This window comes from Colossoma macropomum, unplaced genomic scaffold, assembly GCF_904425465.1.
Source record: "Colossoma macropomum unplaced genomic scaffold, Colossoma_macropomum, whole genome shotgun sequence".
In the NCBI taxonomy this organism is placed as follows: domain Eukaryota; kingdom Metazoa; phylum Chordata; class Actinopteri; order Characiformes; family Serrasalmidae; genus Colossoma; species Colossoma macropomum.
Window position 1 is genome coordinate 16,483,971 of NW_023494797.1, and position 14,748 is coordinate 16,498,718.

At 41.9% G+C, this 14,748-nt stretch overlaps 1 protein-coding gene across 2 annotated transcripts in view; it reads left to right on the top strand.

The window, feature by feature from the left end:
- acsf3 (acyl-CoA synthetase family member 3) overlaps nt 1–14,748 on the top strand; it is a 62,929-nt gene that overhangs the window by 7,814 nt on the left and 40,367 nt on the right. For both annotated transcript variants that reach the window (XM_036584422.1, XM_036584423.1), the window contains exons 3-5: nt 2,003–2,158; nt 8,672–8,826; nt 11,288–11,433. In XM_036584422.1, coding sequence (XP_036440315.1) covers nt 2,003–2,158; nt 8,672–8,826; nt 11,288–11,433 — 457 coding nt within the window. The remainder of the gene's footprint in view (nt 1–2,002; nt 2,159–8,671; nt 8,827–11,287; nt 11,434–14,748) is intronic.

Sequence of the window (14,748 nt, forward strand, 5' to 3'; positions counted from 1 at the left end):
AGGAATCTTTGAAAACCAATATTGCATGCCCATGACCTTTGACCCCTTCAGACAGTGCTGTGTTAAACACCCACATGCTTCTATAATGAATAGCACCACATGGCCTTCAGAAAATGCTTGTCAGTAAACACAGTTCGTCGCTGCGTCTACAAGACTCTACTGCGCAAAGTCATGTATCAGAGATGGACTGACACAAACATGTGCTCTCGTCCACCTTTCACATTGGTTTTGGAAGTAACGGATGTCGCGTCAGAGGGAAAAAGGACCACCCACATTGTTATCGTTAATGCTGAGGGGTACATTTGCATTTTGGAGCAACATATCACTCCTGTCGGAACAAGACCTTGGTCATTTTACAGATGAGGAAAAATGTTCTGAACTTTTAAAGGAAGTAAATAGACAAATCATTTTTCCTAAATAGTTGTGGACCATTTGGACCGTTTGTGGCCTTTTCAAATGTCCAAAAATGAAAAAGGGAAGTTTTGTCCCGACAGCAACAATATGCTGCCTTCTAGATGACATCTTTTTCATTGACGTCCCAGTTTGTTTCAGTAAGTTAATGCCAAGCCACATTCTACATGTGTTACAACAGTGTGTCTTCGTAGGAGAGTGCAGTTAATAGACTGGCCTGTCTGCAGTCCAGACCTGTCTCCTACTGAAAACATGAGGTGCATTATTGAGCGCAATGTAATGCAACCCCAGACTGTTGAGCAGCTGAAGTGTTATATCAAGCAAGAATTGGGAAAGATTCATTTTCAAGCTGCGACAGGTTGGTGTCCTCAGTTCCCAAACAAGCTCTCAAAAATGCCGTTAAAAGGAAAGGTGCTGTAACACAGGGGTAAACAGGCCCCTGTCCCAACTTTTTTGGAACAGGTTGCAAGCATTTAGAGTAAGCATATAAGCTCCCCGGACAAAGAAGTGAGTCACCTTGCCTGTTTAAGGGTGTGAGACGGGATTCATAGATTGAGAAAAGGTGGTACAGTGCAGTGAATGTCTCGTATAGAAAGTGGGTCACAAAGCAGATGATAATAATTGGCAAAAAGGCCACAGTCTGAAGTAGCTGAATTTGCAGGTGCTTAGAAGTGTATGGTCATACGGGTCGACCAGCCGTGGCAGAAATCCAAGTCTACAGAAAATTCCTGTCAGAACTGTGGGCGAAAGACGAAACTGATGGACAGGGACCGCCGGCGTGTTTCGCGGCTTGTGAATACAAATCGCTTCCCTGTGGAGTGTTCTTTCAGAAATTGGTTACGAAGAACCTCCAGTGACTTCTAGAAGCAATTCTTGCCTGGAAGCAAAGTGATTTTATTCATATATAAGCTCCCCGGACAACAAATTTGTCACCTTGCGTGTTTAAGGTGGTGGCTAATTTTTTGTTCGGGGAGCTTATATCATTGCTGTCCAAAGCAAAACAAGTATCTTTAAAATGCTAACTTTACAGGAGAGGGCAAAAATATTCTTTACTTTCAAGGGAAGTAAATGTAAAGAGATTTTATTCGAAGTGTTTCTGGAGCATTTCTATTGGTCCATTAATCAGGAAATTTTTACATGGACATCTGCCATGTTCAAATGATGTAGAAAAATCTAAATCGACAAAAATGGAGTTACATGTTTACTTTGGACAGTGACGATTTGCAAAAACCAATCAAGTTAATTACTTGAACCATTAAATATCCCGTCTTTGTGGTGTTTTCAATTGAATACAGGTCAAAAAATGGATTTGCAGATCAATGCTGTCTGTTTTTATTTCCAGTTTTCCTGCTGTCCCAACTTTCTTTGTTTGTAAGGGTAGAAAACATTAAAGAAGTCCAATAAAACAAGGTTATGTGAGGTTTTAAGATATTCTTTAAGCACAGAGTGGCAGCACACAGGAAGCATGGGTTCATTAGCTTTACTGATGCTAACATCTGATAGCATAATGAATTCGGAAAGTATTATGATACTGAATATGAATATTATGTGGCACTAACCACCAATCCTCTCTCTTTTCCCTCTCTTTCAGGTCCAGTGTCTGGTGAGCGAGTGGGCCTGGAGCAGAGACGATGTGATCCTCCACACGCTGCCCCTTCACCATGTGCACGGCATTGTGAATAAGCTGCTGTGCCCACTGTGGGTGGGGGGCACCTGCATCATGCTGCCCGAGTTTAATGCTCAGAAGGTAAAATACGTCCAGCCAGACACGACCCAACAACACAAAACATGAAAGTTCCATCGTCTCTTATACTCCAGGCTTATCATTCAGTTCTTGATCTTAAGGCTTATTACTCAGTAACTACCCAGGATATGAAAGTGTGTTGACCTGAAAGTGGCAGTTCAGTAGCAGTAATTTTGTAACATTCTGACTGTCTGTATTTCACCCCAGTCATGTTCACATAATTCTGAATCGTAACCAAAAAAAGATGCACAGGAATGTAATCAAAATTCATTTACATTTTCATGGAAGATTATAAGCTTTTTATTTTTTGAAATACAACCCCATTGCCAGAAAAGTTGGGATGCTGGGCAAAATTTAAATAAAAACAAAATGCAATGATGTGCAAATAATTTAAACCATATATGTAATTGAAAATAGTACGAGGACAAAGCCAGAAATTCGGTCCCAAATATGACAGCCACAACAGAAACATGACACACGACTGAAACCCTCAGAAACTGAGAACAAACTGCTGCACATTTTCAGGCACTGTTTTGTACTTAATGGCCATTTTGACTGGGCATGAATGGGTTAATACGGTGCAGGATGTATTGGTTGCAGTATGTATCAACATAATTGCAGTGCTAGTCCATATTGTGAGCCACACTATGGCTCCGGTGGTCCGGGACGGCCCGACTGGCTCTGTGGGACAGCGCTCGAGCCCTGGAGGTGTGTGTGGCGTGTGGAGGTGTGTGTGGGAGGTGGTGTGTGTTCAGCCTTATCGGGTAGTTGTCAGAGAGCCGCGCTAATTGTAGCCACGTCGCTGTGCTGCCACTGCTGTGGGCGTCAATACCAGCGTCCAGGAGCTGACAGACCGAGGGTGCGTGTGTGTGTGTGTGTGTGAGAGAGAGACTCGACTGTCGTGCTAAGTGTTCGAGTGTGTGTGATGGATTGCCTTGTGTGGCTTTGTATCTGACCACGGCAGCTCCGGGTAAGGGCCTCAGAAGCGGATCAATCGATGGACTGACGTTGAAGAATGATACCGCTGCTGTGTAAAAGGAGGGGGTCCGCAGCGGGGGAGAAGAAAGCGGGGGGGCGCTTTAAGGTCCTGGAGATTTTAATGGGTGTCAAGGTGCTGACTGACAGCGAAGGGCTGGCGAGGACAGCGCCAGACAAAAACAACAACAACCGCGACACGAAACGCACATTTTCTCCACTGATGTGACCTTGGATGCTTGTGCGATAAAAGAAAAGAAGTTATTTTGTTTCTTAGACAGATCAGAGTGTCTTTTCTTTTCTGGCTTTATTATTTACAACACGGGGTTCAGGAATTTTTAATGAAGCAGAAAATCAATAGATGCTGAGCTGAGCTGTTTGAGCGATTGTGACGCAATTTTAGTTTCCAGTTGGAGTGGAAAATATACGGAGATGCCTGAATAGGTTTATTTTCACTTGAGTAAAGGAGCCTATAATCAAAAGTGTGATAAAAAAGGGGAGTTTTCTAACGATTAGGCAGAGAATGAAATCTATACGGTGCCTGCGGCCGAGCGGAGACGGTGTTAGTGGTCTTAAGGTGTTCAGTTGATCAGAGTTTATCCACCGAAACGTCTACAGTTCGTATCTAAAGCCCTAAATCTGAGTGACTCCTTATAACAGAAGGTTAGAAACGGAAATAGATGATGTGCCTCTGTTTATAATGACAACTGTACATATATAGTGGAGAAGCAAGAATCCAGACAGTATTGGAAGAAATAAGGATGTTCATATCTTACTGGAGATGCTGAGAGAGAGTGAGAGAGAGAGAGTAAGAATGAGAAGAAGATAAAGAAAATAAGAAAAGTGAGCGAGACAGAGAGAGAGAGACAGCGAGAGAGACAGTGAAAGAGACAGAGAGAAGAAAGAGAGAGAGAGAAGAGTAAGGGAGAAGAATGAGAAGAAGATAAAGAAAATATGAAAAGGTAGCAAGACAGAGAGAGAGAGAGGGATGATAGCCTGAGAGAGAAGAGCGATAGAAAGAGACAGGGTCTGACAGAGAGAGAGGAAAGGAGAAAAGGGGGGGAGAGGTGATAGAACACGAGTCTGACAGAGAAAGAAATGGAGAAAAGTGAGTGAGAGAGAGAGAGAGAGAGAAAAGAAAGAAAGAGAGGAAATAGGTCGAAAGTGCGACAGAGAGAGAAGAAGAAAGAGAGAGGAGTTATTATTTTATTATATAGATGATTGTCATCATCATCATTAACTGCTTAATCCAGATAGGGTCGCGGTAGCAGTTGGGGGAGCAGAGAATCCCAGACGACCCGGTCTTTGTGTTCGAACTTGCTGTTTGTTATGGACGATCAATGCCCAGCACGGTCCAATAACAAGTCCAATAACAATTCACCATTGGAGTTTAGATCGGGCAGGCCGTTCTTCCCAATCATCCCCTCTAGGTCTCCCAGTCATTACCAACATGAGCATGACTATGGAGTCTGTAGGCGAGGCCCTTTCCAGAACCCCGCCCACTCGTTCCAAGAAGGCCAAATACTCCGAACTGTTGTTTGGTGCTGTAGTCCACCGGGACAAACTCCAACTGCACGACAGCCAGCTGGGGACTCGTGAGTATCCCCATACCCGCCCAGCGCCTCTCACCCTGTGCAACTCCTGAGTAGGAGAGGGACCAACACCTATCAAGGAGTTTGGTTCCAGAGCCGGCACTGGTACCTCTCAACCTCCCGCACAAGCTCTGGCTCCTTCCCCCCAATGAGGTTACATTCCAATTACCAAGAGCCAGTTTCCGCCGCAGGGGTCCATGCCGCCAAGGACCTCCCCGCCATCTCCCACCACCTACACGGCACTGCACTGGTCCCCCATGCTGGACCTTGCGGGTGGTGGGCCCACACGGTACCCCCATGTTGCCTTTTCGGGCTGGGCCTGGCCTGGTCACATGTGCTGCCTGGCCACCAGGTGCTCGCCAAGGAACACTACCCCCAGGCCTGGCTCCAGGGATAGGTCCCAGTAACCATCTCCCGGGCAGAGTACACGATTTCCTGCGTGATAATTGATAATGGATAACTGTTGCAATACAAATGTAAGTTTGTCATGTCAGTAAAGCAAACTTGAACTTGGGAGAAGACAGATAGAAAGATTGAGTGTCTGAGAGGGAGAGAAAAGGAGAGAGAGAGAGAGAGAGAAATAGGGAGTCTGACAGGGGGAGAGGGAGAAGAAGAAGGAGAAAGAGAAATGAGTGACAGGCCATAATTGTGTGAGCGTGTGAGGGTTTGTGCACATCCACATGTCTCCCTTCAGACACGTCATCATCATCTGTTTAAAATATATCTGAATATATTCTACTAAAATTTTGGGAAAATATTGGTGATACAGCACCCTATTCCATTTACACAGAGCCGTGTGTGGAGGGGGCGAGACAGAGGGAGGCTGATAAGAGGAGAGAGGCAGTGAAGCAGGAAATAATAAAAGAGAGAGAGAGCAAGAAGAGAGGGGAGAAGAAACGAGAGAGTGAGAAGAGGAGGAGGGAGAGAGAGAGGAAAAGGAGAGTGGCAGAGAGAAAGAGATTAAGAAAGAGGGGAAAAAACGAGAGCAAGAGGAAGGACGACAGAGAGAGAACAAGAAGAGAGAGCGAGAGAATGAGCAGGGTGGATGGGGGTCTCCCGGGGGGACGGAGTGAAGGAGAATCTGTCGTTCACCTTCAATTAATTCACACTTTTCTCTCCCTCAGTGTTGTGGAGGTGCAGTCAGCCGTGAGACCGCCTCTCTGACTGACTGCTCTCTCTGAGAGAGGGAGAGAGGGAGAGTCAGCGAGAGAGAGTCATTAGGTTTACACACGCCTCCTAATCAATGTCTGCACTTTAATTGTTACAGTAGCTCAGTATTGTAATGTTTATTGCAGTTATTGTATGTTGGTAACTGTTACCATAGTTACAGGGTGGTTGATGTTTGTTTTCTTTTAAAGATCATTTTCAAGATATGGGTATGAATTTGTGTGCACCTCTATCAGATCATGCTGTAGGATATAATAATGTGCACATTTATGCTGATTTATTTTATCAGAATCTGCGATTATACGAAGATGTAGCATTTTAGGCACACTGGACCTGATGTACTGAGGCCCGTTTGACTCCAGATGCAGTAACCGGGCCGATTGACACACCTTACGTTTGTCCCAGTATGGAAAAAACGAACCTTTACGCAGTTTCCTTCATTCTGACATTTTTTTGGGATATAATTTGAGATTATTTTCTATAAAATAGCCTGATTTTTTTTTTTGCCAAGAAGACCAGAATATCCACTTTTTTGGGCCAGTGTGCCAAACCGCATGTTAGTTATGGTTATACCAGAGCCAGTTTACAGGGAGCCAGGTCACTGTCTGTTTCTCCCATTATGTCAAAAACATGACTGCAGATCGCTGCAGGGTTCCGGAGAGTGTTTCGAACCATTTTTGTGGGACCGTCATTTAATCTGGGAGACTAGAAGGATGTATTACATTAAAACAAAGTCAACAAACCAGGATGTTCCCATTATTCTACAGCAGCTTTTGGGCAATAAGTTGCTAACTTTGCTGCAACTGTGTCCTGATTGGTTAGCATTGCTGCTTCTGAGAGCTGATTGGTTGGCTTTACTGCTGCTGAGTGCTGACTGGTTGGCGTTACTGCTACTGAGCGCTGATTGGTTAGCATTACTGCTACTGAGAGCTGATTGGTTAGTGTTACTGCTGCTGAGTGCTGACTGGTTGGCGTTACTGCTACTGAGCGCTGATTGGTTAGCATTACTGCTACTGAGAGCTGATTGGTTAGTGTTACTGCTGCTGAGTGCTGATTGGTTGGCATTACTGCTACTGAGAGCTGATTGGTTGGCATTACTGCAACTGAGCGCTGATTGGTTAGCATTACTGCTACTGAGCGCCGATTGGTCAGCATTACTGCTACTGAGCGCCGATTGGTTAGCATTACTGCTACTGAGAGCCGATTGGTTGGCATTACTGCTACTGAGTGCTGATTGGTTAGCATTATTGCTACTGAGAGCTGATTGGTTGGCATTACTGCTACTGAGTGCTGATTGGTTAGCATTACTGCTACTGAGTGCTGATTGTTTAGCATTATTACTATTGAGTGCTGATTGGTTAGCATTACTGCCAACACTTTCTATTGTTTAAAAAGGCATACATTAACCACCACGATGATGATTAACTAAGTATCAGTGAAAAGTGTGCATTACAAAAGATAATAAATAACTACTCAAACATTTAAAACAGGATGTTATTCATAATCATTATAAATTACTATTAGATAATTAATTATTAACACACTATTAGATACTGATATTACAACCTGTTTTAATAAAGTTTTTCTTTATTCAAATTCTTAAAATAGGTTACGAAATTCATTGCCTTGGTGACCCAGGTGGCCAGTGCAGATGTTTACATGTCTACCCGTGTCTGATAGTATATTGTGTAGCGCTCTCTCTCTCTCTCTCTCTCTCTCTCTCTCTCTCATTCACTGTAACCTCTCTGTTTGTTTGTGTGTGTGTGTGTGTGTGTGTGTGTGTGTGTGTGTGTGTGTGTGTGTGTGTGTGTTTTGCGGCCCTTTTCTCACACTCGTACAACACATTCATCAAAAGCCCAGTAAAGGCCATGAGAGCTGCCCGTCTCTCTGACCTCACTAGCGGCTCTCTTCTCTTTTCTCTGTTATAATGCTGTTGTGTTGTGGTCAGTGCTGACCTTTACAGTCTCCTCTGCTTTTTAACAAAATACCTGCAGCTGAACTTCTGTCTTAATGCCGCTCCTCAGAGGACGAGCTCTGACACCGACGCAGACACACAGTGCAGTTACAGAACAGTTACCATGTTTCTCTGTTTTTCTTTTTTCTCTCTTTCTCATCTCTTCCTCTCTCACCCTTTCATTTCTCTTTCTCTATATTTCCTTCCTCTCCTTTCTCCTTCTCTCTCCCTCTCCCCGTCTGCCCCCTTTCTCTCCTTCTCTCTCTCTCTTTCTCATCTCTTCCTCTCTCGCCCTTTCATTTCTCTTTCTCTATATTTCCTTCCTCTCCTTTCTCCTTCTCTCTCCCTCTCCCCGTCTGCCCCCTTTCTCTCCTTGTCTCTCTCCTTCTCTCTCTCTCTCTCTCCCTATTTCTCTTCCTTTCTATCTTCCTCTCTCTCTTTCTCATCTTTTCCTGTTTCTCTCCCTCCCCCTCTCTTTCCCTCTCACCCTCTCTCTCCCTTTTTCTCTTTATTTCCTTTCTCTCCTTCTCTCTCTCTCTCCGTTTCTTTTCTCTTTCTCTATATTTCTTTTATCTCCTCTTTCTCCTTCTCTCTCCCTCTCCCCATCTGCCCCCTTTCTCTCCTTCTCTCTCTCTCATCTCTTCCTATTTCTCTCTTCCTCTCTCTCTTTCTCATCTTTTCCTATTTCTCTCCCTCCCCCTCTCTTTCCCTCTTGCCCTCTCTCTCCCTTTTTCTCTTTATTTCCTTTCTCTTCTCTCTCCTACTCTCTCCTTTCTCCCTCTCTCTCCCCCTCTGCCCTCTCTCTCTCTCTCTCTCTCTCTCTCTCAGGTGTGGGAGAGGTTGCTGAGCTCTAAAGCTCCGATGGTGACCGTATTCATGGCGGTTCCTACAGTTTACTCCAAACTGATCCAGCACTACGAGCAGCACTTCACCCAGCCGCGCGTGCAGGACTTCATCAGGGCTGTGTGTAAAGAGAGGATCCGGTACTCACGGCTCTCCCAGCTCTATCTTACGCGCTGCGTTACAAAAGCGAGGCTGCACTGAGAAAGGCGGGTCCTCAGCAGGACTGTCCAATAAATAGTGTACCGTGTGTGTTAATGTATATTTTACTGGACTTTTCAAACAGAGAACATTGTCAGGATGCAGGCTGCGTTTCTCAGCTGCGTATGAAAGATCCTTCTGATGGAACCTGCCTGGACCACAGCCCGGCTTTTGGAACTCAGCTATGCTGTACTGTGAGCAGGGACGCGGCAGGGTGTTTTAAGTTGGGGGTGCTGAAATTTAAGTAGTGTATATATGATGCGATTGGTCCGATATGGCAAAAATATAATATTGCGATACTTCAAGAAATTTTTAGAATACACAATGTTATGATATGCATTTTTTCATCTGATCAGTTGGAGCAGAGAAAAAAGAACCAGGATGGTACAAAACTGACTCTCAACAACTGAATATAATGGTTTTTATTCAATATTTGGCATATTTTGTTGAATGAAAATATTCCTATTTCCTAGATCGGAGTAAGGTCTAGAAATCCGGTAAAGAGATCTGGATTTTAGCTCAGTAAGCAGATTTCTCAGTGCATGTGAACTCTTATTCGGATTTCTTTCGGATTTCTCAGTCTGCAAATGTGTGAAAACATACGGCGGTACCGGAAATAAGCAAAATACTTTTGGAGCGAAGCTGAAACCAAACATGAAATGAAGGATTTAAATAGTTTAGAGTTTTACATTACGTTTACATCACATCGTCTTCTGTGAGTTTATTGGCTGGTTTTATAGCAGAAATTAGATTACTGTCTGACTCATGTAAACCCATTATCTGATTACTGACAAGATCAGATTTTCTGCGTCAGATTATTAAGTGAAAGGCCACTGCAGGTTTTTAATAAATGAATAAAAATAAAATACAGACGCCACTCTAAAACAAGCAGATTCAGGTTTTTACTACATTCAAATTAGTTTAAAGTTTAGATTTTTTTTATTATTTTTAGTAGTTACAGTTGACTAACCCTTAAATCTGCCCTCACCCCTCAGCACCCCCACTTTCTGCGTCCCTGCCTGTGAGGTATGATGCTGACTCCAGTGATACAGCAGCAAAATAAAACTCTTTCCCACTAAGAGAAAACAAAATGTTTCAGTGCTTAGACAAAAAAACACATTCTATAAATCAATTGAGTGCCAAGTTTTGAGGGCTGAAACAAAAAGCACAAATTCTGTATAATTAATGTATGCAAAGTTATGAGGACCAGCAAAAAATGTTTCATCATCATATTTAAGGATATCCTCCGAAGCCAAGGATAGATCATGATCTTGCAAGGCCCCTGGGCACAAGAGTCTTTGGAGCCACTCCAACAGTAACACAGGGGGGAAAAAAATAATAAAAAACAAAACAAAACCTTGAAAGTGTGAAACAATATTTCATGTATATTTGGGCTTCAAGCAATTTGTTTATTCTTTGTTTTGAAAATAAACCGAATTAGCCTCATCATTTTGCAGTATCCTGTTACATCTGCACTTAACAGTTTTTGTATGAAATGTTAATGATTTCTTCTCTTTCAAGCCAAACTGAGTCAAATGCTAATACAACTGTCATACATTGTCTGAAACATCCTATTTGAATGGCGACGGCAAATTTCTCTGAGTTGCCAGAAATGTAAAACTTAAACAGATCACATTTCTCCATTTATTTTGTTTTTGATCTTACTGGTTTTCCACTATGACTGTCATGTCTTCCACATACTGATGTTTTTTTGCTCCAATTTTAATCATCTTCCTTCAGCCCTGCTTCTCTTGTGATATGTTCAGGATACGGATTGAACAAGTATGAGGGTGGTGGACAAACTCGTCTTAATTTTTTCCAATTTTGGAGCTTTGACTCAAGAAAACACCTTTTTTTTATCATTTTATCTTCTGTACCATATCAAAACTTTGATGAACGCATCAGTAGAAATGATCCAAAATTACTTGGAGAAAAATTTCAAAACGTTAAAGTTACAATGTTTCCTTCTCCTATAAAGTTAACATTTTAGAGAGACAAGGTTGTGTTATGAAAGTGATGATATAAAGAAAATTATTATTGTCTATACACTGTAAACTGTAAACTGTTCTTAAATAACAAATCGCTGGTGTCGGACCAAAACCTCGTATCTCCATTTTTGTCATTTTTCAGTTTTTGACGCAATCTGAAAATGCCTGTTGCTCTTTACGTTGTTTGTAAATTTCATGATGAATGGACCGAAACAAACGGGCCAAAATGACATGGAAAAAATTCTGGTTCCATTGACTTCCATTAAAAGTAAAGTAGGTTTTTTCCTTCTCCTGTAAAGTTACCATTTGGAGATTTTGTTCTGACAGCAGCGAAATGTAGACCAGACTCAGCTTGTGTGTCAGAACTCTGTGCTAGTTGTGTCTAAAGTTGAGTTGTTTGATATTCTCTGTCTAGACTGATGGTGTCCGGTTCGGCGGCTCTTCCTCAGCCGGTTCTGGAGCGTTGGAGAGAGATCACGGGTCATGTGCTGCTGGAGCGCTACGGCATGACTGAGATCGGAATGGCGCTGTCCAACCCACTGAATGGACCACGCATCCCTGGTACTGATTACTTTACAAAACCCCCCCTAACCAGTCAGGAGCTCCTCAGTAGTTTCTTCACACAGGGCCCTAGTGCTAAGAGAAGGTCTCAGCCTCGGCGGGCTGCTGGTGTTTTAATGCATTTTTGAGCAAACACACATTCCGACTGGAATTCAGGTCTCATTTAAATAACAATGAGAGGTGACTGACGGCTGAAGTTTATTCCTATGCATTTGTTTACTTGTTCCGAATTGTAGTTCATGACAAAAAGTCATTTTCTTTTCATTTAAAAGTAGCTGTGATGTCAGCATGTAGAGATCATGACTTCTTACATACTTAATAGTGAATTAAAGACAGAATTAACAATTTTATCCACTGTATAAAAGGGTTAAATAAGCAGTACAATCATTCCTGGTTTCTTTAACACAACTTTTGGGTTTCTGGTACCTTTTGTGGCTAAAGTCACCAAGCTGTACTGCTATTCCAATGTATGGAATAAGCTAAATCTTATAAACTGGACTCTAGAGGTCATTTTAGATTGTTCTATTCAATATTTCAAACTTTTTGAGTTGTTATATACTGTAAACACTAAACTGTAATCATCTATTTACAGTATTTTTGGTCAAGTCGCCTTCCTCAAGATTTGATCACCATTTGTTTGTGCACTGTAAAAAAAAATGAGAAGATGAGAAAGTGAGCTCAAAGTCTGCTCAACTTAAAAATCATATAGTAACTGTTTACATGGCTTTTCTTGAGTTGACTCATCTTGAGGACACCAGAGTTCACACAACTCAAACTTCTTAGTTGAGTCAAAAGTTCTCCCAGCTACTGTTTCTAGGTCTGCATTTTTTTACTCAGTTTTCTCACTAACTGGCGCTCCTTCTATCACACAGTCCCATCTGGCATATTTCCCTCTTGGGTTTCCAGATATAGACAGCTGTGGTATTGCTGGGATTCAATCTCACAACCTCCTGATGTTGGGATGAATTATTAGATAGCTGCACCACATGAGACGATGCCACACTTTAAAGTTAAAACAACAAATATTTTCTTCAGAGTTTTAAACATTTGTAGACACAAAATCTGAGCTGCTTCATGTGTTCTAGAGTGGTGCAGTGGACTAAGCCATCGCCCCAACAGGAGGTTGTGAGTTTGAGCCCCAGCGATGGCATAGCCACCCGTAAGTGTTACCCAAGAGGAAAAATGTCTAGCAGGATTGTGTGATGGAAAGAGTCCTGGCTAGTGGAGAAGTTCAGTATAAAAACAAGCTTATTTTTATTTACCGAACTGAGATGCAGAACTGAAAAATTAAGAGAACTTTGGGAATAGGCTATGACTGAATTGGGGAAAAAAATAAAATAGACAAAAACAGAAAAGAAGGAAGACTAAAAGAAAAGAAGGTAAACTTTTACTGAAAATGAAATGATTGATAATGTTGTGGTGATATCTTAACCCACTGTAGATGATATTTAACAGATAGTCTGTTAATAAATTGAATATCTATAGATAGTCTATCGGGGCTATCCAAACTAATCAAGACCAATATTGCAAATTTGGCTAATTATGGAAAAAAATTGCTATTTGTGAACTCTTAGACCTCTTAAATTCTAAACGTCCGTGTTCAGGTTCCTCACTCTCATAACTCCTGAACCTGCAGTTTCGTTAGTTTATACTACTTACTGAATAATATAATTTAAACGTCACTTAAACTTTAAATGTAATTTTTACTTAGATGAATTTTCTCTGTGGTCCACTCGATATTTGTGTGAGGTTTTGTGATGGAAAGAGTCCTGGCTAGTGGAGAGGTTAAGCATAGAAACAAGCTTATTTTTATTTACCGAACTGAGATGCAGAACTGAAAAATTAAGAGAACTTTGAACTCAGCTAAGAAGTTTGAGTTGTGTGAACTTTTGTGTCCTCAAGGTGAGTCAACTCAAGAAAAGCCATGTAAACAGTTACTTTATTTTGAGTTGAGCTGACCTCTCATTTTTAACAGTGTGGTATAAGACATTCCGGATGTTAAATTTAGTGTCCATGTAGCTTTCTTGGTTGTTTTGGAGTCTTGAATGGCTCTTTTCATCATTCTTTTTGTTTCTAATTATTTGAAATGTATGAAATTGTACAGGATTAGCATGTTAGAACAACAATATTATTTAACATGATAGAAAACCTTCCAAACTATTGAACAGTAATGTATGTAGATGACAACTTTCCTGACCAATCGTTGGTCAGCTGCAAATTTTTGGGAAAGAGCGGCATTCATTATATATAAATGAATCTATATTATCTATAATACGGGTTATACAATATAGAACTCATATTATAGATTCTGTGGACGTGCTTTCCTGGCATAATTAATCTAATCACATTCTTTAATAATTGATTGTTGCAGTCGTACTTGGCACTTTTATCAGACAGTTCAGGCCTCAGTTTTCCTCTTTCCTCAAATGCAGTCCCCCATATCATTTAGTTGACAACCAAAAACAGTCTACGAAGAAAACAGCAATTCCTCGTGGATTAATTGTATGTTGATACGTTGTCGTGCGTCAAGCTCCTGTTTTGAAGTTCTTTGTCTGACTCTTTCTCTCTGTTGTCTTTTGGTGCCGTACAAACAGTCCTGTGATCTGAAGAACGCTTGACTCTTGCACAGACATGACAACCGCTGTAGCAGAGACGTGTCCCAAAGGCTTATGGGATACCGGAGGCCTCCATGGTGACGTAGATGAAGCCTGAGCTGTCTGCTTCCGCTTGTTCTGCGTTCGTCGCTATCAAAGCCGTTAAGTGCATCCATTGCGGCCTGGTTTTGTTGTTGTTGTTGTTGTTTGCGTTTCTTTTGGGTGTGCTTCAAAGCGGCAATGTGGCGCGCGGGGCTGGCGGCGATGGTGCTGCGGCGCTGACTGGAAACTGAAAGCTGAAGCTAATTAATCCTCGAGCGGTTCGTTCAGGCCGCGCTGTCTTCCCGGTTTTAAATAGGTTAAAGAAAATCTATATCAGTTACGCCGCCGAGGGTGGAGTGCTCAGGAGTTTCTTCACTCTCAGATAAAGAAAGGTGAACCTCTGAGCTCTACTGAGGCTGCCTTTGTTAGGAATTTCTTTTAGGATTTGTGAAAGTGCGGAAATTAGGGTGTGAACAGTTTACAGTCATTTTTGGTATGCAGACAATTTACTTTATAATCTTTATATAGTACTTACATAATGACACAGTTCTTTAAAGAGTTACATTCACATTTGATCTACGTGTCTGGATTGACAGGTTTGCATCTGCACTTTTTCTGTACGCTAAGGTTTCGTTCACACAGCAGGAAAAAGTGGCCCAAATCTGATTTTTTTTTTTTT